We start from the raw sequence: 27,162 nt of genomic DNA on the forward strand, positions 1-27,162 counted from the left end.
TATTAATACTCACCACATTGACTGCATAATGTATTGGATTGACAGACACTACCGGTGCATTTGACAATAATGGTGGATTTTCATGTGAAAATTCTAAGACTCTTTTGGGGGGCCCTTGTTCAACATCATTGTTTTGTTTTGGTAAATGGTGTTTTTTGTGAGTCCCTCGTTCAACGTCATTATTTTCTTCTGATGAATGGTGATTTGCAGTTGAAACTGATTGTGGTCTAGCAGATAATCTACATTGCTTTACAACTCCTATGCACAGAAGCAACTTCATGCATAAGCTATGCATCCTGAAAGCTAAAAACCTCCATAAATGAATCACACCCATAGACAGCAAACAGAAACTCAGAAATGAGCACAAATAATAGCACACTTCTTGATCTCTTGATATGTCAGTTTCATTGCTGTCACTTCTAACATCATCCAAAATAGTATACTCACTACCCTGACTACTGGCTAGTATGCTGAACTCTTGCAAACAAAAGTTCTTCCACACCATTGCATGTAATGAGTCTAATGACCCATTAGTACTAACTACTGTAACTTGATGATGTATGATAAGAGTAAGCAATATGTGGTGTCTGTCAAGTGGTGGAACGAACAAATTATCCATTAACCATCTTGATCTTACTATGTCAAAAAAGTAATGCTTGTAAGGTAGAATAGAGGATTCTTCAGAAAAGATGTTAAATTTACTGTAACTCTTCCAGTTGAAAGCAGTCATCTTGGAATGAACAAATCGACCATTTGAAGATGCGTAGTATATTAGAATGGAGTGAGGTTTGACTATGTTAGAGTACATGTCAACTGTGAGAGTGTCTTCACTGATGGTGTATGTAACTACAATACAAATTCTGTATGTTTCTTTACAATTGCATTGGGGTACTACTCTGAATGATTCATCATGGATTGTATGGAAAGTACATTGGAGTAGCTTCACCAAGGTTTGCCTCTGTGACAATCGATTATTTGCTATAATGTAAACAATATATTTCCTCAAACCAGAGTATGTTCCTTCAATGTGTGCATATGAATTCTCATCTTGGTTATCAATGAGCTTAGAATTAAACACCTCATCAAAATGAGATGTTGCATTCCCAACATTCAACTCATCGAGAATCCACAGAGATAACAACTTATGAGGAGGGTCGTGATAGTGAAAATTTAATAGCATACAATGTTTGGTTAAATCACAATGTCCACTGCACAATGTTGTGATGCAGTACTGCATGTCTACTGTTGTCGTTGTTTCTGTCCAAGAATTATTATTGAAATTAATCTTGACATTGTATTCCTTACTAACTATGTGATGTTGATAATATGTCAACCTGCAATCTAGTTGTTGCAATATTACTGCAGGACAAGAGGTGTTTTCAGAAGTAACACACCAAAAATAATCTTGTATAAAACAACAATTGTCCCTATCACTGTAACATTTTCTTACGTCATTAAAATGCAATCCATTATTATAGCGGTAATAACATGGAGTTCGACCACTTACAGTACATGATGGTGTCCCAATGAGCTTCTTCAACAGTGAACTACTAATATGAATTATTATACTCTTTGGATTAAGTAATAAGATGCATGATTGAAATGCTTCTTTACATGCAGCTGATGTCACTGTATTGTCTGTAGAATATCTGTAATTGAAGGTGAAAATCTGTGCTGGTGATTTGATGTTGTAATCTGCCAAAGCATCTTTCCATTTGATACTATAGTGTATGGTTTTCTGGTTCATCACAAATGTTGTCATGCATTTAGGAGAAACAATGAAATTCTTCCTACGTTGCAAAAATAACTCAAGTATGCTGTCTGTGTACATCTCTACTGGTGTAACATAACGACTGAAATCATCAGATAGAAACTTCCTGGTTTGCAGTATTACTTTTGAACATGTTAACTTCCACTTCACTGTGCTGTCAGAGAGGCTGTCATAACTATCATCTGCAAAAACAAATTTCCAGTTGTAACAGCATCCGCAGCAAACAGTATAGTCTAAGGTCAACTGCACACTAGATGTTTTGTTGAATCCAAGAGATGTGCTAACTGTGTCATCATATCGGAGTACTATTGGGGGAATGTTTTGTTGGAGTTTATACTGAGGTTGTAGCCTTAGTGATGTGCATAACCAGCGCTGCAGTATTGCTTCACTACTAGTAGTCACACCATTCACTGGTGACGTATTATAGTTGTTAAAAGGTCTAGTTTTAATAAAATGCTGTGGAGGAATATGGTGACGGTGGTGATGTGACTGTAACTTACTGTTATTCTTCCAGTTTACATTGTAGTTCTCTATTATTAAGATCAAATGATTTTTGACAATTAAATCACTAAAGCATATGCTGTCCTGAAACTTGTAGCATAGTAGATCTTTCCAATAATGCACGTCTTCTGTTGTCAGTTCTGTCCAAGAGTTGCTGTCGAAATCGACAATTACACTACAATCCTGTTCTTGATAGTAAAGTATGCTGCATTCTGAATGATCTGACATTACACAACAAGGTAAAATTGTTGTAACTGTTGCAGTGGTGTTAAGAAAAGTGTCATAATTTTGCAAAAAATGATTTAAAATGGTCTGAACAGACAAATTAAGTATAATTCTATTATGCCCTTCAGGTTTACTGCAATAATTAAATTTTGTTAATAACAGATGTCTTTGCAGTGCTACTTCAGAACATGTAGTCTTCTGGTTCACTACACTGCACTTGTGTTTTGATAGACTGCCACTAACATGAAATTGTATACTAGATTGCCTTGTGTTGTTACATGTGCTGAATTTAAATTTGTCACAATAGGTAGGGAAGATATCTGTTGGCAACTTTGATGGTGTCCGTGGATAATAATCCAGTACTATTTTACAGTTGATTATTACACTATTGGAATGCATTAAACTGCTCTGTTGTGCAATTGTTATTGAATAGTTCATTGTCTGTTGTGATTGAAAGCTGTTCTTGACATTTCCTTTTCCCTTAGACTTGGTAGCAACTAAACAGTATTGATTACATATTGTAACAGAATTTTCAGGGAGCATTTCCATATTGCCAATAGATAAATTTTCTTGACTCATGTTGTTGTATCTACTGTCATTGATATGAGCATGCCACTGAATATTTAAATCAGCAATAGTGATAGTTGATACATGCTTGGACCAATTATTATTCAGGTTGATACTTTGTTTTATGTAAACTCCAGATGTATGTGTCACTTGCAACCTTTCTTGTGTATTTCTCTGTGTGATGTTAACCTTGCAGTTGTGACTGAAGATCATGTCAGGATCATGATCAGTTGATATAGTAAAACTTGAAAGTACACATGTTCCATTCTCTAAAAGATTCTCCTTTCCATTAGCAATTTTACACCAGAGAAAATTTAAGTTAGATGTGTTACTGATTGTTGCATTTCCTAGCCCAGTATAATTCCTTGTAGGTGATAAGGGCTGTAGAGGCTTGCAATAGTCAGAAATCAAAGTATGAATATTGATGTCTGTGATTAAGGCTATTTTGACGAAATTCTGAAAACTTGGTAATCTTGTGGAAATGACAGTAACGTTAAGTTGAACATCAAGCCCAGTATATTCTTCTTTCACATAATAAAGTGTTGATCGGGATTGAAGTGGTGGGGTTAACTGCGAAAGTGCTCCTACAGACTGAAAGATGTTTACAGATGTATTAATATTTTCACACAGTGGTAGAATTATAATGGTATCTTCAAGACCAACATTGCTATTATTTTTCCAAGAGTTGATGGAGATGTCTGTTGTCATAGATGCATTGTGTTGCAGCTGAGCCAAGCTTTGCATCTGTGATGTCATCAAGTGATGATGCAATACTGGCAATAATTCAAATTTTGGGTCATATAATGTATGCATATTCCAATATATAGGTAAGCCTGCAAGCCACTTGTCATTTTCAAATTGTATTTCATAGAATATTACTGAAGATATCAAAGCAGCTGCACAATCACCACCTTCTAATTTCCAGTAGTACATAATGTTTGGTAGCTTTATTAATTCAGTAGCAATTGCTTTCACTGTTCCATCACTAGATTGTGCTCCATATTTCTTGCTGCATTCTGTACCTTGTGCAGTAGCAGTTACTGTGTCATTGTTGGTGTGATGTTTGCTAAAAGCCAAGCTGAAAATATTGTAGTCACTAGCATTTATGCTTATCTCAATTGTGCTGTTATCGATTAGTATTTCTTGAACTATTTTCTGACAAGAGATGTTACCTACAATACCATATGGCTGTAAGGCTTGACTATTGACTAGATATGATGTGCATGACACAGCCGTTGTGAACTTGAGCTCGACCCATATAGTACACTGTATCGTATCTATATACCAGCCATCATAAAATGTCATAATTTGCACACAGAACAGTAGTAATGGGGCATTGTTCAACTTCCTTTCTAATGTACCCACATGCCTTCGAGAAACGTCATATGCTGTATCAGAAATGTGTCGATGTCTTTGAATTGTTGAAGTTGATGTATTTATGATTACAGGATGGTAATAGTCTAAAGCAATCCTTTTCTGTGCATGCACATATTTTAAAGACCTCTTTCCCTTTTGATTAACACCAGTATGCTGAGTGTTTGTTCTGCTAACTTGTTTCATCTGACTCAAATATTCTGTTAGCGAGGTTCCAGAAAAAATAATTGTTTTGTTCAATTGTAGCTGAATATGTTGATACGCATTACTCAAAGCCTTGACACTGTTTTGAGCATCAGCGCTAGTTGATTGGTTGACATTGCTATTATCATCATCATTTGGTAATGCCTGTGTCACATTTTTTGAGAGTGTACCATTGGTGTAGTTGGTTGCATGTATACTATCCATGTAGTTGGTTGTGGATATACTATCTGTGTAGTTGGCTGTGGGCATGCCATTGGTGTAGTTGGCTGAGGGTGCACCATCAGCGTAGTTGGTTGAGGACATACTATCCATGTAGTTAGCTGTGGGTGTGCCATCAGTGTAGCTGGTTGTGAATGTGCCATTGGTGTAGTTGGTTTTGAGTATACCATTTGTGTAGTTGATTGAGGGTATGCCATCCGTGAATTTGGCTGAGGGTATACCATCCATGTAGTTGGTTGAGGGTAGACCGTCCGTGTAGTTGGTTGAGAGTATACCACCATCGGTGTAGTTGGTTAAGGGTATACCGTCCATGTAGTTGGTTGACGGTATACCGTCCGGGTAGTTGGCTGTGGGTATAGTATCCGTGTAGTTGGTTGAGGGTATGCCATCCATGTAGTTGGTTGAGGGTATACCATCCGTGTAGTTGGTTGAGGGTGTGTAGTTGGTTGAGGGTATACCATCCATGTAGTTGGTCGAGGGTATACTGTCCATGTAGTTGGTTGAGAGTGCACCATCAGTGTAGTTGGGTAAGGATATATCATAGGTGTAGTTGGTCGAAAGTATACTGTCACTGTATTTGGTTGATGGTATACTATCTGTGTACTTGGTTGTGGGTGTCCCATCGATGTAGTTGGTTGAGGGTGCACCAGCAGTGTAGTTGCGGGTTGAAGGTGTACCACTGCTGTAGTTGGTTAACCTATTTGGTGCTTCAAAAGTGGTAACATAGTTGTCTTCATACATGGATAGTAAAGGCGTATTTGATCCACCAATTGTTGCTTGGCAGTAGCATCTAGCATTTTGTAACAAGGGGTAGCAGTAAATGATTGCAATGATCATTCCTATTAGAATGATTCCTATTAGAATGAGGTTCAAAGATTTTGGTTGTTTAATGAGAAGAGCAGCTTTGTTATTACCAATGCCATTTGGATTGCCATCATTTTCTTCGTTGGGGTTGTCATCATCACCATCCTTGTTTGGGTTGTCATCATCATGATTGTGGTCGCCTTCATTGTTATCATCATTTTCATGATGTCTGTCATTGTGACGAATGAGGCTACCAGTGTGATCATCTCCATTATAGTGACCATGACCATGATTACAATCACCATCATGTTTGTCTTTAGGTTTGTCACCTCTGCCATCTTCACCAAAGCCACCATTATCATCATTACGGTCATCGTCACCACCAGGACTATCTCTATCACCTTGACCTCCACCACTGTTTCCTCCTGGTGATACCACTGAAGCATGCTTGTATGTACCATTGGTTTTCCTCATCAACTCTCTTTCTTTCTCAGCACCAGCCTTTTGGTCCTCCTTTATTGTATACACATTTCTTGCAGTCAGGCTTGCAGGCTGTGGGGCGTGCGGTTCAACAGTCACTCTCATGGATTCATCTACTTTTGGCCAGTTGTCAATTAATTGAGCACCTTTGGATTCAATGGAAATGATGGAGCACTTTTCATAAATTGCACCATTGACAAATGAACTGCTTTTAGCATCTGGCTCTTCATTGAGAAACTTGGAACCTACATTTATAACATAATACATAAGATTCAATAACTTATTTTCTAGTTACGCTGATGATAGTCAGACTCTGTTAATTTACCTAAACTGCACGCCTATAATCGATCCCAGATATGTACCTGGAATTTTCCAACATAATTTTTGTATACTCAAATTTACAAAAATGTCATTCAATTTACACAGCAGAAGCAAAAAGCAACATATTTATTAATTTTAGCTAAGTAATTATAATGTAATTGTAGTATGATAATTATATTATATACTCCATATGGAGGTTTCTGACAGTAAAAACAAATACAATACATTAATATTACAGTGCATTTATCTTCAAATTTGTGTATAGATTGCCATGAATGTTTTGAATGATATTTGATATTTGAAAATTACTATACAAAATTCAATGGATATGGTCAGACGTGATCCAGAGAGGATGTTGACAAAGTGGAATTGTTACTCGATCTGAGCTTCCTGAGGACCAGCAAATATGTACTGGATGTTTATGAGAGATTCCAAGAAGGTTGAGAGTTATAGTGGAAGAGTGATGGTTGTATGTGACTGGATTTTGAAAAATCCCCTGTATGGGTGCATTGTTAATTCACAGAAAAAGGTATTTTAATATTTTAAAGCATTGTTACTCACCATCCTTGGCAGCTACATGTATGGATTTTTCACCAAAAATGGAGCAATTCATAATATCCTTTAAGAGCTATTTAGTTTTGTATGTGTTTTGTATTGTGTGTATTGGTGTGCTGTATATGTGTGTGTGCTCTGGTAAGGAAGACGGCTATTGCTGACTACCATGACATTAAACTATAAATCAAATCAACTATAAGAGCATCTAGTGGCCAAGGTAATCCCTGCAAAGTTTCCCGTCATTTAGATACGTTTTTCACCAGTGTTGCTGTATCACGAGTCCTCAAAAAGTGGCGGGGTGAGCAAGAGATAGACTACAAAATGGATGAGGATGTAATTGAAGGCACCAGACCACAAAACAGCCCATCAGAGGCAGGAAATAGGCTGAAATCTAACAAAACAGACATACATCACACATTCAGCTCTCTACTCATCTGTCCGGAGTGTTTGAACCTCTACAGCACGTCCCTGGTGTTCAGAGACCAGTACAGACATCTGGCATGGTTATGCAGGCTGCCAGAAAACAGTCTACCAAAAACAGACCCGATAAGTTGGAAGGTGAGTTTGATGTGGAAATTGTTAGCCTGGCCTGATGGTGCAGCAACTTCATGCTGGTGTTATCTCAGCTTTGGCTCTTGCACCCATATAGTTGATTTTGCTAAATCCAGTCACAAATGTGATTTTGTGTCACACTATAAACCACTAATAAAAATATAAATTAAAGGTTGGTCTGTAGATAGGTTAACAGTCATGACTCAGATCTCTTGTACTTTGAAAAAATCTAACAAGCACAATTGAGATACTCTAATAGAACAATCACTCAGAATGAAAAACCTTGAAAAGATTATTTACTGCTTTACAGTGTCCAGCATTATAGGTCTGATTATACTGCACATTTTGAACACCCTAAGCATACTGTGCCACTGCTGTCAGTTATCCGCTTCCCTTAATTTCTACCTAACATAACAAATTGTAAACATTAGGCCACCATTTGGTTTTATTTTTTCGTCAGAAAATTCCAGATGTGGAGTGCAAGCAGGTGGGTCATTACCACTATCTAAATACATGCCACAATAGCTTCTGGTGCATTTCCGATCTACAGTCTCCATTGACAAACACGGTGGTACTCAAGTTGTCTGTGTTGCTTGTATAATTCTGTAAACATTAGCTATAATGTTGGAAGGCTTGCTGTACGAATCTGACAATCCAATAAGCATTTCTTGGTACTCTACAGTTCATGAGGTAACTAGCTTGAAAACTGACCTGTATGGTTTCAATATTTTTATTCAGACAAATAATGTTTAAATCTGTAATGGTGGGGAAATACATGCAAAAGCTGAAAATATAAACAGAAAATTACCCATTTAATGTTTTGCTCTGCCAGTAGAAGTAAAAAGACAGGTAAAGACAGCTTATGGCTGTAACTTTCAAATCCACACCAAGCTGGAAAGCTGTGAAAAAAAGGTGTGGTTGAAAAAGTTATGAGATATCAAAGGTGATGGCTTAAGAACTATGCTGCTTCTGTTACTTACCATACAAGCAATCTATAACAGTCAGCAAACACTTCAACGTAAACAAAAGAACTAGATTTTAAGACATTATACTATTTTGAAATTTTCTATCATATTGATTGCTGAGCATTGCATTTATACAAAGGATCTCGAAATGCGCTAGGTACATGTGTGTTGTATTAGAAGTGCTGAGAAAAAAATGTGCACTCTATTTAGAGTACTACTTTTTTTGGCTTACCAAACATACATAAGAGTCGTGCGATTAAGATACTCCAATAGAGCAGTTAGCCTTGCTGCAATATGTTGTCATGCCTACCAGCTAAACCACTTATGCAAACTAGTTCAATTTTCTTGCATGTGTCAGGTAACTAACTATCAAGGTACAAACCTTCAGTAATGTAAACGTGCATAGAACAATTATGGTAAACTAGAGATCTCATTGATGAGGTAGAAATTAAATGATGTGAGCAACTGACAGCAGTGGCAGAGTGATAAAGGGTTTAGGCATATAAGTGTGGAAGTCCTGGTTCAATTTCTGAACAATTTTTAAAATGTTTTTTGTGCACTTTTTTTACTTTTGTGACTGTTCTATTAGAGTATCTTGATTGAGCTTGTTTCACATGTTTGATTTTTGTTTTATACCATAATTAGCTTTATTTTCGTGCAAAAAAGTTTCATGTAAAGTATTTTTGTATGATTTACGTGAATGACTGCTCTATTAGAGTAGTTTGATCTTGCGTAAAAAGTTTTGTGTAAGAAATTTTCATACACAAATTATTTTACAACGAAAAAAAAAGCAAATTACAGTATCTCCTTAGTTTTTTCAAATCACAAAAGGTCTGTGCTATGCTATCTGCATACTGATTCTTAAGTTGTTTCTTCAAGTAGTTTACCCTGCAGGCATGACAAAAAATCACACTTGCAATTTTGGAAAATTGCTTGTAACTTTGCTCTACTTCCACTAATCTATACACAAATTGGAAGATAACTGTGCTATATATGCCTTTTACATCCTCCAAATGTGAAAAGTATCCAATAAGGCTTTGTGAGTTATGGTGATATTTGATTTTTGAAAAGAAAATTAATGGCAGAAGAAAAATACAAAGAAAATAAGATGAACTTTGAAGGCGCGTATCTCAAAAACCACTGGACTGATTTAGCTCAATTTTGGAATAGAAGATGTCTCACCCCAAGGGATTTTTCACAGAAAAGAGGCTATTGTAATGGCCAACCGGCCATTACTTGGTATGATGGTGTGAAAAATGAAACTAATGTTTTCTTGGTTTCTGTAAATACACACTTGTCTGTTGTGTGCCCAAATGCATTGGCCACATGACATGTATCCTAATATGCCCAAGCCCGACGGCCACAATAAGAAAATGGCACAAATTATATAAAGTTTTGTTGCGATGGCCACATTTTTGAGGAGAGTATATGCAAGGGCATGTGTTTATCAGTATGTGTATTTGTCCAGTCTCCTGGGATAAAATCTATTCCTGAATATGCCTAACCTGTATGGTCTTCATCTATATTCTGAAACTAGAAATGATTCAAAGAAGAGCTGTAAGATTTGTAATGAACAATTTTTCTATATATTTATGAGTCTCAGGTATAACCAGGATGGCCAATGCTTAAGCAGTGAAGAACTGAAGTGAAAGTGATAATGAAACACTGAACAATTTCGTAGTTATGGACAATACAACATTGGGGCCATCCATTCAATGTTCAACTAGAATGAATGTAATTTACCATAATTCATTTTCCCTTCAGCCATCATTTTATGGAACAATTTGTTAGTGGAGGTTGTCACTTCTAGCAATTGAAGGGGTCAGCGGAAAAAGGGGACATGTGCCATTTTAGATTTTTTCATCACTTAAAAATGAAATGGATCATTTAACAATGTTGTTACTAAGTAAACAACAGAATTTAAAAGTTCAAGGCAGTCTCAAATTTATTTCTTTGAAAAATCACAACAAAATGCTATTTAATGCCCACCACATGGTCACCTTATTTTTAAAATGGCACTTGTCCCCTTTTGCCGCTGACCCCTTCAATTTTAAAAAGAATTGTAACTGTAGCTGATTATATTATTTCCTTATCAAAATATGAAGTGTATGTTAGATAGTTTTTAGTAGGTCAACTACCCAAGAGCACAGTTTGGTCACATTAACGGCTCCGCCAAAGTAACCAAGCCAAAGTTCGATGTCAAAATGTCCTCCATTAAGCCTATGTTGTTCACTGCAAAAAGCTGCACGATTTGATGGGTTTGCTATTAACTTTTTTGAAGATAAGAAGTTTTTGAAGTTTCAAGCAACTTTGGATGCTAAAATGAAATGCTTGTCTGCTATGGGGAAAGGGATGAGAAAACAAGCACAGCCAATAGGTAATGATGAGGAGGAGAGGTTATAGCAACTGGGATTACTTGGAGATCATAGCACACAAGCACTTGTTGATACGATGGTGTATCACATGGGGTCGTTTTTTGCTGTACAGAGTGGTCAAGAACACTACAGACTTCAACATGTTAATTCTCAAGTGAAACTGTTTGAGTCCTCAGGTGGACAACCATATCTCTTTTATCAAGAGGATAAGTAAAAAACTAACCGGGGTGGTATCAAACATGAGAAAGGTCCCTAAAGAAGTTACATAGTATGTTAACCTGAGTGATCCTTGCATGCAGGACCCTAACATACCATTTAGTGTGGCAGGACAAAATGAGTGAGTAATATAATGTATGGCACAGCACAACATTTGATAAAGCTTGCATTCATCAAAGGATTTACAGAGGTAACAAGTTACATGAGCCCTCTTCAAAACTTGTTTAAAGATCGATATACTCTAGTAGAGCAGTCAGGTATATACTCTAATAGAACAGTCATGTATACTCTAATAAAATATGCATGTGAACATCCATATCCATATGTTAAGGAATTAGTGAAGCTTATCATACATTCTAACATTAAATGCAAAACTGAGCATGACCTTATACAGCGTATAAAGATATAGAACTCCAATAATTTGTTATGCAAAATGAATCTATATTTTGTAGTTAATTATAATGTTTTGATTGTAAGTCATTCTATTTATATCAGTGGATTCATGGTTCCTATACCAGTGGGATAACTATCACTTACAAATTACTATAATGTGTCTCTATGTGTTGTGCTGTTTGTTTCCATTAGGTAGCTTTATCTAGTACTAGCTTCATCCCAAAGGCACTTATATGCTTTATAATTAATGTATTTTTTTGCATAAAATATAGCAATTTGCTGAGTTTTGATTCATTAAAATATTGAAAGTCTCTCAGTGGCTGGGGGCTGTACCCCCAGACTCCTGCTTCTGGTAACTCTATACTGCTCTTGGAACCCCCCTTCAAAAAATCCTGGCTACGCCCCTGCGTACATACAAAAGGAAAGTGGAAAAATTGCAGGAAATAATAACCTCTGATATATTAAACACTATTAATGTAGACAAAGTAGTACTTGATGGTCCAAAGGTATCCTATGGAGGGGTACCATGTGGTAATGTCAGTGTAGGGACTAACACATGTTCTAGCAACAGAACAGTCACTTTCTGGTACGAAGAAAGTGCCTGTGGAAACTTGCCATCTATTAATGTCAGTGGAACATTAGCCTATAATTTTACTCTACTAACTTGGTTGACTTCATCCTATGTAGTAGTTTGCTTACCATAAATTAGTGAACATAACTGTGACATTAACCTGCAGTTTTACTCAAGTAACTTTGTACTCTTTGTGAAAGAAATGTACACTTGTAAGTGTGGGTAGGGTTGGTGGTTTTTACCAATATGAGGTCTCTAAATGAGTGTATTAATAACCTTATTAACTGTGTCAACATCAAAAGAAAATTATTCATACTATAATAACCAACCAACTTATAAGTGTTGGTGTATATATTCCTATTTCTATGGTAACAGTCAGTGTTGATTGCTGTCTTGGTGGGGTAATAGTGAGTAATGCAATTAGTATGTGCTACTTTCTTTCATAGGGTGGGTTAAAAGCTTGTGTTGCTATGGTAATGTTGTTGACAACTCTCTTAGTGGTCATTCTAATGTCTCCATGGGTTAGGTCAACATTTATCCAAAGTGTGTTGTTACATGGGCATAAAGAGAGAACCAACTAGCTAAGGAAGCATGCAATGAATACAATTAAAAACATAGACCTCAGTCTCATGTGACCACAACTAGAGTCCATAAGGAGATCTATTTGGACACAGCAAGGTAAAAAGAAGATACATTATTATGTTAAAAATACTACCATTTCCTAAATTTTGAATTGTCATATCAACATAATGAATTAATCAATTTCATTAACTATGTGCATGCATGGTGCCATCACAATGGCAATGTTCAGTAGTGAGAAGCTTGCCACAAAAACAGACATTGTTGTGCTTAATCAGAAACACTGTTCACAAACTGTCAACCTGTAGAGCTAGCTAGTATACTTTTGTTTCAGTGTAATACTAATGTAGTGAGGATTAATGGGCGTCAAGAGGTCAGAATGCCATTAGAACATTAATATACTTAAATTTCCTGTTGTAGCTCATTAAAATTGTTATTCACTGTTCTTGGAATCTGAGGTATCTACGATGTGTCGTGGGTTGTTACGCCATTTATTGGCATGATCCTGAAATGCTATATAGAAGTAAAACCAATAAAGGACACAAGTAACAGCCTTCAGAACCTACAAATCACCAGCAACACCAACAGGGAGCATTAGGCCAACATTTGTTAATACCTTGTTTCCTGTTACCTGCCTGCGTCCTGCGTCCAGTTTCGTCACTCGCATTGGTAATTATTATTGTAATTGGCATTTATAAATAATTAGAAATATGGAAATTTGTGTGCATCCAGCGTTTGTCTATGAAGTTAGCATATTGTTTATTGGAGTTTCACGAGCAAAGCCAACCATTTTGCAGGTTGTTTTACCCTACAGATGGTTCATTTCTCTTCACTGAGGCAGCCAGCTGGCTATCTGATGCTTATTTTTGCAGTGTTTTGATGATTTTTAAAAATAATAAAATTTTAATAACCACCCGTCCGCGCTAGTTGAATGTTCTTTTGGGGACAGGAAACAAGGAATTAATAAATGTTAGCCTTATAATACAGCACTTCAAACGATAGGCATTCATTACAGCTAAAGCGATTGACATAGACTAATTATCTAGAAATGGCTTTTGCTGGGGTGCCAACGACGTGTACACAGGTTATAACGTAGCATTGCCAACGGGTAGCTATCTGAAAGTTCGTAGTCTAAATTTCCCTTCTCGCATTAGGGTATTATATTGGGGAAATACTACTATGTAATTAGGGGAAGTACCTAGGCCTAACGCGCGTCCAATTTTTCGACCCGCACTAAAGCGCGGTGTCTATCCCACGAAACAATTCAAATTTAATTTTTGCTGTGACTTGTGGAAACTACGTTTCTGCACTTTTGGTGCTCCAGTGTGAGCGTTCCTGCCACCGCACCGTCATATCCATCTTGCCTGCACATCCAGGGAATATTATATAATCCCACTCGTCTAGCTTGCGTTTCGATAAATTTAAATGAGTTGAATTGAGTCGACAGAATTACCACTATTGCCTACATGACGAAAGATTGATCGTTATAATGATCCTATAGCAGTCTACCGAATTTAAACATCAGCTATATAGCAATATAACGAGTCGAACGTACCTTGTTCGAGACCTTGCGACATCGATGTAACCCTAGCAAAGAGTGTTCACTCAACAACAGTATGCAAGTAGTTTCTCCTCTTAACGACTGAAAATTTTTTAGAACACACGAGATCAACCAGGCTTCTCCAGTATCCACTGCGTACGCGAGCAACCATGCAATGGCCTTTATTTATGCCCACGCAATACAGTAACCCTCTAAACCACGGATAATATATATGTTGTGCAACAATTATCCGTGCTCTGAACAGTCAAGTAGATACACACCAGTTACTCATCAGTTGTAATTTTCTTTGCTAATAGTTATATGATATTTGTCACATTTTCTTCATCTGGTTCACCCTTGATGGAACTACAGTACCCTTGCTGCTGCTGCTGTGAATAGACCAAAAAATAAAGAGTCAAACAATACAACTACAATTCACCTTCAACACAATTTGATCCATACAACAGAAGATCTATTGCAGAACCTCGATCTACAAGGATAATATCACATAGCTACTACACTAAACTGGTATGCAGACCACATGCTTTGTTAACAAGACTTGTTAATTACAGAACATAACTAACATTAATGAGTACAAGATGGTGTTAAATAGTTTACAAATAGTACTACACACTTGGCACTAAATGTTAAACATTATCACAATACACTAAACACTGTAGTCAGTGGGCTACCACTAATCAATACCATTTTAATGCACCCATACAATTATCCATATATGTAACATTATCAGGTGATCAAATTCCCATACAAAAACTCAACTGGTTAGCACAAATTAATGTGGCAATAACTTCCTAGCTTGTATAACTTGTAAGGTTACTTAACTTTGTAAGGTTGCTTCACCATTATAACTTGGCAGGTTTAATCTGGATGTGTTCAGGTTTAGAATAGTGGTGGCTACAAGAATGTCCAGAAAATTTAGCATAGAACATGCAGGGCCATAATTTGCATAGTTTAGAAGTGAATTTGTAGTGGTTGGTGAATGGTAGGTGGTCTTGACCACTGGTGATTACTGTGGGCATATCCCTGTAGATCCACTACAAATTTATTTTTGTTGAAACAAAACATCTTTTACTGTATACAACATCAGGCCTCTGCCCCTACCAGTTGGAACACAGCATTTATCAAGAGTTCATAAAATTAATCAGTTAGGGAACTAACAACATAAGTATGTGGTGATGTATAGCAACAAATGGCTACAAAATGCCTATATCTCTGGTAGTCTTCTTCACACACATACAACATGCTACATACGCATGTACACACACAAGTACACACAACGCACACTACACACACATGTACACACGCACGCACGCACACACACACACACACACACACACACACACACACACACACACACACACACACACACACACACACACACACGTCACTTTCAAATTCAGTTGACTTCTCCATATACTGCTAGAATGGAACCACCAATCACACTTATCCATCACATCACAGCTTTGTCCTACACCTTCACGTAATGACAGACACATTAGTAAGGTTACCATGTACGACAATAAGTACATCCACACAAATACCAATTGGAAGACATTAGCAGCAAATTCAAAGTGAATACAATAGAAACCATATGGGTATCTCAAGACAAGAAAAGGGCTTCTTTACAAATGTTTTGTGACAATCACACTTAAGAAGATAATTTTTACTGCAAAGACTTATGGGCAGCCACAAATCACTACTCACAATTCAGACTCTACTTCAGTAAACCATCAAGACAGCTTCAGTTGATGGTCCCGCTGGGTTCATTATAACTGATTATTGCACGACTATGTTTCAAAAGTGTGTGCTAATTTTTCAGATGTCTCGGAGGAATACGGTCATGTATCAACAAGCATACTTCCAAACTAAACAATACCAACCCCTCAATATCAATCAAGCACTGTAGTGTGTCAATGGTATATGTATCCCCAAAATCTTTCAGCTATCCCAACACAACGCAGTTACTACATACGATTGAACAGCATCTTACAGCAAATTACAAAGCTTGGGAAAACTAAATTTAGTTAACCAGCAGCATACAAAATAATTAGGTGGATCAAATTTTCTACACATACAATATAAATGGTAAAAAACACTTTGACAAACTCTACTTAGCTCCCCAATATAGTCATACCAAACTTTTGTCATTTACACTAACCAGAACCATAATTATTTTGTTGTGTAACCACTTAAGAAGTTCCATTAAGGTGTCTTAGCATGAACATTATCTTCTACTTTCCTGTACAGCAAGTTAAAAAGATGCTTCATTGTTTATACTGGGAAGCCTGCCAGGTGCATCATGTTTACATCATGAAGCCATGTAAGTTAAACATGAATTATCATGCCTGTAAAAGGAAGGCAAGAAACAGCTGTGAGTACATGATAACCTGACACACACACACTGACACACATAAGTATTTGTCCTGCTATATTGTATGTGGACATGACTAAAACACGGAACGGACTGGGAAAACGGACTAGCAAACGGACTGGAAAGAACTTGCCTGAAAACGTTTTTTGGCCATAGAAATTCACTGTATAGGTGCTAGAAAGAATATAACACGCAACAACTACCTGAAACAAACCTCTGAACTGCTCTGAACACGATGTCGAAGTTTGCTCAAGCCGATATTAAGCCCTGCACTTAAAGATAGTCTGAAATTAAATTCATTTTGTGTTTAATTAAAAGCGCACTTTCGTTTCGCATGTGTAAACAAGACAAGACACAAGTGTTAAGACACTATGTTACTTGGAATTCATGGTCTGGTTAATTGCTGCAATTAGTTTGATGGCTGATCTTCAGTTTTACAGGTGACAGCTCGTGACAGGTAGGCTTCGTGGCGGCCACGTTGTATTTAATCAGCTGGCAAGAAACTGGCTACTACAAATACAGTCTGTGATACTTTGTTTGCTTAAACTGTAGCTAACCGACAACTTCGCTGTCACAGGCGCTCAAACTGGCAGACTGGCGCTTTGTAAATTATCTCAGGGTAGTAATGGTGGTTCAAGCACACGTTTAGAGGTTTATTTAAGGCTGTTGTTACGTGTTATATTCTTTGTAGCAGTGATTTAGTGAGTTTCTATGGCAAAAACAACGTTTTCAGGGGAGTTCCTTCCAGTCCGTTTTCCCAGTCCGTTCCGTGTTTTAGTCATGTCCATTGTATGTTGTAGTTTAAATGTTCTTCAGAGTAAACAGGGGTGCAGAAAACAATGACTATTATTATTGTACCATCTTTCTTGTATTTCTTATAATCCACTTGTAAACTTCACTTAAAGTTCATACATTAAATACCTTAGTAATGCCTCACCACTATCTGGTTATGTTAATAATGTTTACAATACTCTTTAGAGTACCATACATAAATACACACTGTGGAATATTACACACATGCTGCATAGCGCACACACGTTTAAACATGCACACACACACACTCACACACAAATACAATATTCATCACATATACACTTACTTACATACCTACTTGGCTTCCAAAACCACTTCCTTTTTAAAACATGACAATGCAGGAATTAAATTTCATCACATGAAGTTACATGGTACACCCCCAACAACCAGGACTACCAAAAAGACACTGTTATTGGTGGAATGTGTTGCTAAGCAGGAAGACAGGTGCTCCATTCTATATAGAAATAAAGATTGTACCAAATAACTACCAATGCCCAATATATCTGTACCTTTATGAATTTTTCAGCATCTCAATCTTAAGTTTTCGTAGTGGTCTTGTGAACTCTACTGCAGTGGTTGATGTATCACTGCTATATGCATAGCTACAGATTGGAAAAAGGGAAACAAGTTTCATAATGACACAATATACTACCATCATTTAAACTGAGCAAAGCATATAAACACATATAGTAAAACACTGAGAAAAAAATATTTGCAGTAGCCAACTTCAATGCCACATTCTGAAACAACAAAAATGAATGATAAATCTGATATACAACAGCTGACAGTATAGCAGTTGACTTGTTAACAGATATTTCAGTTTAAGGTTACGGTATATTTTAAAATGCGTGGGCAAGACAAATCACAAAATCTGCTTTCACCAAAGCAGGGATAAATAATTTCAACAACTGTGTTGTGTTAGCAATACAACTAATTGTGCTTGTTTGTTTTTACTACAGAACAACAACTGTTCTTGGGTGTGTGGTCTACAATAGAGCAATGTTTTGCAAACCAATAACCAGACTAACAGATCACTGAATCCTTATAATTTCAGCACAAGTAACCAAACAACTAAATTATCTAGGTCCTGTGGAAGTGCTTTCAATTTACTATTTGTGAAGACATTTTATTGCACTTTTTGTAGTTTCCTCAAGCAAAACAGGCTTGTATCTCTGTCACTGGGAAGAAAAATGCCAAAAATGCCTCCACAGGACCTAATAAATTTGTGACTGGTTCTGCAAAAACCCAACACAATCGTGCAAGCCTAAATTTATTATTAAAAAATCCAAGTGTTATCAACATACATGTGTGGTTTGGCTCCATTACAAGTTCAGGGAAACATAGGGTGTACTTTTATGGCTTCCTCGTATTAGTGGGTCAAGCAGTGCTACAAATGAGCCAAATTTTAAGTGTAATTGCATCCATGAGTTATTAAATGTTTTTGAGGATTCAGCTCAACGCATACATACTACAGCCAAATGTATGCTCTGGCAAAGTTTCAGTCTCATATGCCAAAAACTTTGGGAGTTACAGCCCTTCAAAGTAGCAACAGCAGAAAAATTGATTTGTACAGCAAGTATAGGGAAAATAAAATATAGGCACTTACTAAAATGGTTGTAACTTACGAGCAGAATGACACAAGTTGAAATTTGTACCATCCTGTTTACCATGAGTAAGGGAATTGATTACTGAGTACATTTTGTCCTTCTATCACCTTTCTTCACTACATACAAAGGCAAAATTAGTGAAGAAAGATTGATCGCGAGCTATCATTTCGATGTGACGTAAACAAACACCCACATAACTTCCATATACTGCAACAAAACAAAGATTTTCAAACTCCTCTTGAGTAAGTGAATAATCCAGGTGTTTATTGATATCACTAAAAAAGCGTTTTACTGTCACCACCAGAGTACAGTTGGCCACTGGCCAATTTGCAACCACATTCACCACTGATCATCTGGTTGGCTAAAATGCTAATTCTCTTGAGAAAAAATCCACTTTTCATTTTTAGCCGTTTTTTTAGGATCCAGCCTCAACTTGTTCATACTATAAGTAGATTATAAATAATCACCATTTTTTCACAGCTTGGCTGTTTTTGTGTGGATTTAATATACAGTATCACCATGCCCCAGCAATGTCCATAGAGCTTACAGCTTTTGCTACATTTGGCAGTAGAAAACATGGTAGTGACAGCTGGAGCATGCACAATGTACAGGTTGGCTAACCTGTGATTCCCTTGTTTCAGCTGCCTCAAACTACACTGTAGCTACACTGTAGCTACACAAAACAATAAATATATGAAGGGCTTCATGTTTACTTAAACCCACATAGAACTTTAGGGGAATGTTACTCCTACCGCCTAAAACTAAACATTAGTCGAAAGTCTGCTCGCTGGGCTACCTAGAGAAGTTTAAACGAACACTGCAACTACTTGTTATGAAGCGTTGAAGGATGGCAATGCATGATTCTGTAAATTGATCTTATTGCCACACGTTTAGTTTCTATTGTGGTTTAATCACAGGAGTCATATATGGCCTGATGGAGGAAATTTAATGGAGAAGTGAGCGACATTTCTTTCAAGTTAATAGGAGCAACCACCATCGAGTTATGGATCATTTTATAAAGGGTTTGCAAGTTTCTTTGCTGGAAGGCTACTTACATGACAAGTTTTGGCCTGAGAATTTAATGCTAGGGTAAACCCTAGGCCTTCTCACAAAGTATTGAATGGCATTCAAAATTTAAAATGATTACCCATGACTATACCATAATCTTAAATACTATATGATTTCCATCACACCAGCAAATGGGCTTTGCACTGCTAGGTTTTCAACAGCAAACCATTATATTGCATGCACAGGCTTGAATCCCACATTCCACAATCCTTAATACTTGTAAACTATTTTGTTCAGACAGTGAAACCACACCTTGGGACCTAATTTTCCAGGTTAGTTTACATGTTAAGAGATACTTTGAGACCATTACCAAGTGTCCAGATTATGCAGGTTGTCCTCATTTTCAAGTGTCCTGATTAACAGGTTCAATTGCAATCCACTACCACAAAATATCAGTACAACAAAACCTGTCTTTTCCAGTTGCCTTTTCACCAAACTTCCTGACCTTATATTAAGCAGGTGGCTGCATAGCTGTAGTAAGCAGCATAGCTGCATTTAGCAGGTAGCTTAAGGGATTACTACAATAGCCAGTCTACACAGGTGACTTTATTATACAGCAGGTTATTATCAGAAATTCTATAACCACTATATTTATTGGTCAACGAAATATTGGCAAACTTCCATATCAGTGTAGAAACTCTCCAAACTTCAAAGAAAACTATTCATAAGCTTTTTCATACAAGTTGCTGAAATAAAGTAGTAGAGATGGCATTGTTACTACTTGTTGCTACTACTTGTTGTTACTACTTGTTGTTACTACTTGTTGTTACTACTTGTTGTTACTACTTGTTGTTACTACTTGTTGTTACTACTTGTTGTTACTACTTGTTGTTACTACTTGTTGTTACTACTTGTTGTTACTACTTGTTGTTACTACTTGTTGTTACTACTTGTTGTTACTACTTGTTGCTAGTGATGTGCAATAATAATTTAGCAATTATATCGATTATCATGATACTTGCTTGTATCACGATACGACAGTTTATCATCCAAATGATAATTTAGTAGTACATCGTAATTTTATTTGTCCTATACCATATCAAAATACATACTGCATAGCAAACCTTGTGTTCAACAACTCTTCAGAAATAACAGCAAATCTTGTGAGCTAATCAGAAAATAATTACAATATATAATTGACAATACTAGGTTTCAATTGTAAGACTATTTTGAGATAAGCATGTCTGATTCATGCTCACGATAATGGATCACTGTGATACGATTATCTAACTATCGATATTATTGTACTTCATTACTTGTTACTCCAAGCAATGTAATGTGCTACAGTTTACATATTACTCCCAGAAGAAAACAATGAGTTACATATTACACATAACTTTGAGGGAATACAAGTGACATGCAAGCGAGACAAACATTTCTCTGGTGTAGTTCAGCCACAAAAACATAATTCTTCTATAGATATACAACTAGCACCACTGATTACAGTGTATATACCTTACCAGCTGCTGAATGCTGCTTTCCAAAGATGACTACATATTACAATTGTCCAACAACATCAAGCATTGCTGATACTAGCTAAACAGATTTATAGTTTTGACAAGGACTCATCCAATAAGTAGAATCACACATTTGAAAACCCCAGGGCTTTTCTGTGAATCTCTTACAGTCTTTATGATCACCAGAAATTATCCTGTGAATATCAGAACCACTATGGTTATGGTTAGATCACACACACGCATACACACACATGTGAGACATTCAGTTGGCATTTGCTTTCCCGGTTCCCAATGATGTACACAACCACTACAGTAGTGGCTACACTACTGTACACATACACACAAACATGGAAATTTCAAAATAGTTATGCTGGCTAATGACATCAGTTTTTTTGTGTGTATCACTATCAGTGGCAATAAGCATAATGTGTGCTAAACAATGAAATCATCTAATCCCTAAAATTTACACACAAAATTGTGAAGTCATTTATGTAGATAATTGCTATATTATAAACACAGACCATTCACTCTTATTACGCCGGTGTAGTGTATATCACCCACAAAATGGATAGTGCAATAATAACAACACGTGCAACACTTGTAAGAGGCACAAGTTTAGTAAAGACTCATTTAATCCTTCCTATCAAATTCCGTTCAACTTTCAATAGTGTTGAATACTTGAGTGGAACTCTTGTGATTTATAGTTGGAGAAATTCATTCCTTTTGCCTTTCAGCTTATTACTCTGTGATTCAATGCATTATTCTATGCCACTAAACACTGACTTTTCAAACTGTGAAACTGCCATTCATGCCATGAGAGGTATTTTTCATGAACAGGAGACAGATGGAGTACTTTTAGTGGATGGAGTACTTTTAGTGGATGCAACTAATGCTTTCAACATAGTTAACCATAAGGCACTCTCCATAATGTTCGTATATTGCGTCCAGTTTATACTGCTAACATGTACCATACTAACTTTCGTATGACTATTTCTACAGAAGGGTAAGTGTCATAACATTCAGGGGGATCTGCTTGCCATGAGCATATATGAGTATGTGGAGAAGGAAAACATCATCATGGGGCTGTTTTGGGCACAGAAACTTTTGCTGAACAGTATATTGTGAGCAAAGTCCAGTTATGGGCTGATGAATTGGTAAGTTTGTGATCTATCACAAGTACCTATCTCCACTCTGCTTATGCTGCCTTAAACCATGGTCACTGGAATTACATTCTCCAAACAGTACCAAACATCTAATGCCTACACCAGCTGTTGGAGGATGCAATTGTTCAACATTTTTGACAGGTAAACCACCAGTACAGGCCTGCCCTATTTGTCTGAGGCGAATGGGTCTTCGGCTAGTGATAGTGCCTTCCAAGGTTTCTTGAAATTGGCATTGTCCCTCAGTATCTGAATGCTACATTCGATTGTTTAATTACAACTAATTTTCATAGACAGATTCATCAACTCAACTGTTCCCAACAGTTACAGGCTGTTAAACTTCTTTACTCTTCAAATTTACATCATTGTGTAGAAACTGCCAAGAAGAAGGGCTCACTCTCCTTGCTTTTCCAGTTAACTCTCATGGTTTTTATTAAAATACAGGAGAATTTAGAGATGCTCTTTGTCTCAGGTATGGTGGGCTTTGCCCAATATACCATGTGTCATTAAGGAAAATGCTTTTTGGTAGATCATTATATGATTTGTTCTACAGGTGGTTCAATATAATGAGGTATGTGATCTCACTGCTCGGCTCCACGCTGAAGTATGCCCCAGTGTCTGTGTGGAGCCACTTTTGCAGCCTTTGAGTGGGGAGATCTCTACTTATTGTTTATCGTTGTACTAATGATGAGGATTGTGTTAGGGCTGATTTGAAGGCACATGGTTTTGGGCTCAACAGCAGGACGATGCCTTTTTTGATGTCAGGCTGTTTTATCCCAATGCATCCAGCAATAGAACCTGTTCCCTGTCTGCTGTTTATCAAAAGCATGAAGCAAGTAAGAAATGTGAGTATGCTGAAAGGATCCGAGAAGTGATCCCACTCCCCTGATTTTCTGCATATGTTAGTGCTGTAAACAAAGTTAAAATCGTCCTAACATACAGTACGGTATATTAGGGATCATAAAGAACTGGGGCTTTTCTAGCCAAAAATATCACCCTAAAACCAGCCTCAATTTGCAAGGGAGACATCTTCCCCATTAACTGCTCTGGAAGAACAGCTGCCCTGAATACAAATAGCAGTGCAAATGACAAGCGACACCTTAACCAGCCCATAATGATAGAGTAATGTTTCTCTCTCTTGATACTGAGCTGTTCTGTAGGTAACACCAGCCATCTGTCCGGAGGTAGTGACAAGTTCGCAGACTAATTTAAGTGCAGGGCTTGATATCAGCTCAAGCATGCTTCATAATTACGTTCAAAGGCTTCTACAAGATCTTTGTTGTACTTAGTATTGCTTTTGGGATACTGTACTGTGAGCTATACTGGAAAATCCATGTACAGGCCAGTCTATTTGCCAGTAGAAACCTCATGTTTCGCATGCTCACAGTGATCCTTTCTCATAATCCTATAAACCACCAAGACAAAACACCCCCCAACATTCCAAAACAACTTTGAATCCCCCATAGTATTCTGACTGGACCCCATTTAAAAGTGATATACAAGCTGATTAATTTTAGTTAGATTATTTCATAACAAGCAAGAAGTCTGCCTAGATGTACACACTTAAGTCAACAAACCACAATACTTTAGGGACTTACAATGTAAACTATATCCAACCACACAAAGAAGCCACACCCAAAATAAAGAATTCACTTGCAACTAACAAACATGCAAACCTTATCTCAATGACATGATGTGGCCATTTAACTACCTACCACCTCCCAACGTTTCAGTTTCAACACATTACAATGCACAGCATATTAACATCACGGACATTTTTTTACCATCTAGTAACCATAGACTGATACAAATTCTGTGACATGGGCAAAACACTATATTTATGGTATTTCTCCTACATATAGGCAATTTTCCGGCATTGACTGTTCTAATTAACACACATTAGACTAATGGAATACCAGTGGTGCGATATTATAGAACGTTTTTAACGTATATTGGCATTATCATTTTGTTGTGACCACACTCAACTCACAAAATATATCAATGCCCTCTATTTACGTACCTGTCTGCAACTTGTTAATTATTCCTAGCGGGTAAAATCCACGTCAAAGTGCTCAAGAAACCGACTGATCGATGAGCATTTGTCAACATCAATTCACATGTGATCCAGTATTCATTGTTAAAAGAGCTGAAGAGACAAAAAAAAAAAAAGAGAGGGCAATTACATCACCCCCGCACGCGCAGTTGAGATCAGAAATTCCTTTGTTTATCACACACCTAAGCTGGAAACAGAGAGATATGCAGCCAGATAGTTTACCGAGTAAATAAAGACATATTATCTATGCTTAAACGCGCATACCTTCGAGATTCGTGACACAGCACTTGTGGAGACATGACTCACACTTCGAACAGCTCATCACGTGAATGCCGATCTTATAAAATAATAATAAATGCCGATCTCATATTACTGGTGCACAGTCAGCAGTGGACCACTTGGCGTACTTCAGATAGGGGAGAGCTACAGTCCGGCTACACTTGATACCTTATCGATTTAGTTATACCAGCAATCCATGGTTGATGAAGAACTACATGCATCGTGTAAGTATTAATGAACCCGTAGCCACACCTGTGGATAGACTCTTGGTGGGTAGCTAGCTACCACCTTTAATCCATTGTGTCTCACGGTCTGTGATTTGTTCTGCATTCCTCCAGGATTGTATAGCTATATGCTCTGCACTTCAGTTCTGAATTAAAGACCTGTTGATTGGCAAGAACCACGCAAGGCCACTATTTAATGATTTTCTGTTTTTCATCAGCACCCACATATATTTTTACTGTATTTCCCCATTACAAAAGATTTAACCATTATTTCATCTGATTAACCAAAATATTGAGGATGTGCCGTTCTGTTGTCAAGATTGCTATACCACTCATACAGTAGCTACCTTGTGCATTGTAGCAAGAAGAATGTGAAAGATTGGTGCAATGCAGTTTGCAAGTAAGAAGTTGATCCTTGAGTGGAACTGATCATGTGATGAAGGACAACTATTATGTAGCTACATCTAAAGAGGATAGTTGCCAAACTAACTACGTATGTTGAGTTAGCTATAAGTTAGCAAATTGCCCATTATGCAGAGACCCTGGGAGTATAAAGGTATGAAATTAAGTCTATATTATTGTGGCAAGTAGTGGGGATATTGGTAACAACCCACCTGCCTGCTCTCTATATTTGGAAATTTCTGATGAGAAACAGAAAATTGCCGAACAGTGGCCTAAGATGATTGCCAATCAACAAGCTTTTCTACAGCTGCTGTGCAGTACTGAGAATCCGGCCCAAAATCTGCATGGGGATAACGCTAAACAAAAGTGCTAGCTTTACTGGATCCATTTTGTGCCCAACTCTATTAATAAAACTGACCTGATTGCACAAGGTTAGTGGAATTTTGGGTAGACCAACATTTGCAGAGCACTCCACTAAGCAAAAATTATGATCAGGGATTATCAGCAAAAGTAAGCTACACTTGAATTTGCATCTGCAGAGTTCCCAGTATTTTGCCTTGATCATAATTCCCAATATCATAATCAGGTAAGCAGACTAAGCAGAGACAAGTGAAGTTGAGTATCACCAGCATTAGGCCATTCCAAATAAATTCTCTGTCTCAGGAATATTTGCAAGCAGGTGGGTGTTCCGTTTCCATTATAAGATTGGCAGCTTTTCAAGCCATTATTTGCCTGACACAACCATAAAAAGCTGCATAAAAGCATGCTTAAGCTTGTACCTTCCTTTTTTTAGTTGCAATGATAACACAAACATGAATCTGTGCCAACTTGATAGCATGCACTGCTGACATGTGAGCTGACACTGTTACAAGATGGCTTTTACTGAGCTTGTACGTTGTGCAAGGACAACCAGAAAATAATGGAATAATGTAATAGAGCTGACAGTAAGCAGATGACAGGAAACAGAATTTATTTGGAGTGGCCTTATAGTTTTGAGTTCACGTGATTCAGGATGAGGTCAAGTGAAGGCTAAAGAATTAATAGGAATGGCAAGAGTATTGTCTTTATGGAGAGTACCAGACAAGCCCTATACAGAGGTCAATGTAGTGTATGAGATACTTGCACAAGTATTCACACTTTGTACATTGGTCAAGCTTCCACATCACTGGAAAGGAACTTCACAAGAACAATATTGAAGGATTAGAGAAGTGACTGCAGCTATGTCCACGGTATTAAGAAAGCTTGCTGATCATTAAAACCAGAAATCAGAAGATGTCCAGGTAAGTATATTAAGTATGTGTGGTTTGTGACGTGAGTAATGAAATTGTATGTTTTACCACTATGGGCCATATCCCCTTACAGTTACTTGGTATATGAACCTGAAGAGATTGCATTAATATCCTAGCCATGGAGTATATTGGTATGATGCATCCTGATACTGCATGGAGATGAGTTCTGTGTGAGTCATATATGATGCATAAGTTGAATGAACTGT

At 37.2% G+C, this 27,162-nt stretch overlaps 1 protein-coding gene and 3 long non-coding RNA genes across 17 annotated transcripts in view; 2 read left to right on the forward strand and 2 right to left on the reverse strand.

Moving 5' to 3' along the window:
• Nucleotides 1–6,412, reverse strand: part of LOC136251566 (uncharacterized) — a 9,020-nt gene extending 2,608 nt beyond the window's left edge. Inside the window, exon 1 of the mRNA XM_066044035.1 lies at nt 14–6,412. Within this exon, the coding sequence (XP_065900107.1) occupies nt 14–6,412 (6,399 nt within the window). The remainder of the gene's footprint in view (nt 1–13) is intronic.
• LOC136248935 (uncharacterized) overlaps nt 1–15,018 on the forward strand; it is a 22,267-nt gene extending 7,249 nt beyond the window's left edge. For all 3 annotated transcript variants that reach the window (XR_010697947.1, XR_010697946.1, XR_010697945.1), the window contains 4 exons: nt 6,732–6,995; nt 7,040–7,238; nt 7,285–12,771; nt 14,530–15,018. This is a non-coding gene — a long non-coding RNA (uncharacterized lncRNA). The remainder of the gene's footprint in view (nt 1–6,731; nt 6,996–7,039; nt 7,239–7,284; nt 12,772–14,529) is intronic.
• On the reverse strand, nt 14,418–25,091 carry LOC136248932 (uncharacterized). 8 transcript variants are annotated; one of them, XR_010697933.1, is made up of 10 exons: nt 25,027–25,090; nt 24,730–24,949; nt 21,553–21,743; nt 21,157–21,200; nt 17,927–18,019; nt 17,712–17,871; nt 16,392–16,578; nt 15,622–15,707; nt 14,652–14,702; nt 14,418–14,601 (listed from the first exon to the last, which is right to left on the reverse strand). It is a non-coding gene; the product is annotated as an uncharacterized lncRNA (long non-coding RNA). The 8 variants fall into 8 exon arrangements; XR_010697938.1 differs by having other exon boundaries at nt 15,615–15,707; XR_010697935.1 differs by having other exon boundaries at nt 15,622–16,578; nt 24,730–24,855; nt 25,027–25,091.
• The window catches only part of LOC136248933 (uncharacterized), an 11,947-nt gene continuing 9,509 nt past the window's right edge, over nt 24,725–27,162 (forward strand). The window contains exons 1-3 of one of the 5 annotated variants that reach the window (XR_010697941.1): nt 24,725–25,265; nt 25,380–26,947; nt 27,030–27,126. This is a non-coding gene — a long non-coding RNA (uncharacterized lncRNA). Of the gene's footprint in view, nt 26,948–27,029; nt 27,127–27,162 lie in introns of all 5 variants that reach the window. The other 4 variants (XR_010697942.1, XR_010697944.1, XR_010697943.1 and 1 more) reach the window with 4 other exon arrangements.

Source organism: Dysidea avara, chromosome 3 (assembly GCF_963678975.1).
Source record: "Dysidea avara chromosome 3, odDysAvar1.4, whole genome shotgun sequence".
In the NCBI taxonomy this organism is placed as follows: domain Eukaryota; kingdom Metazoa; phylum Porifera; class Demospongiae; order Dictyoceratida; family Dysideidae; genus Dysidea; species Dysidea avara.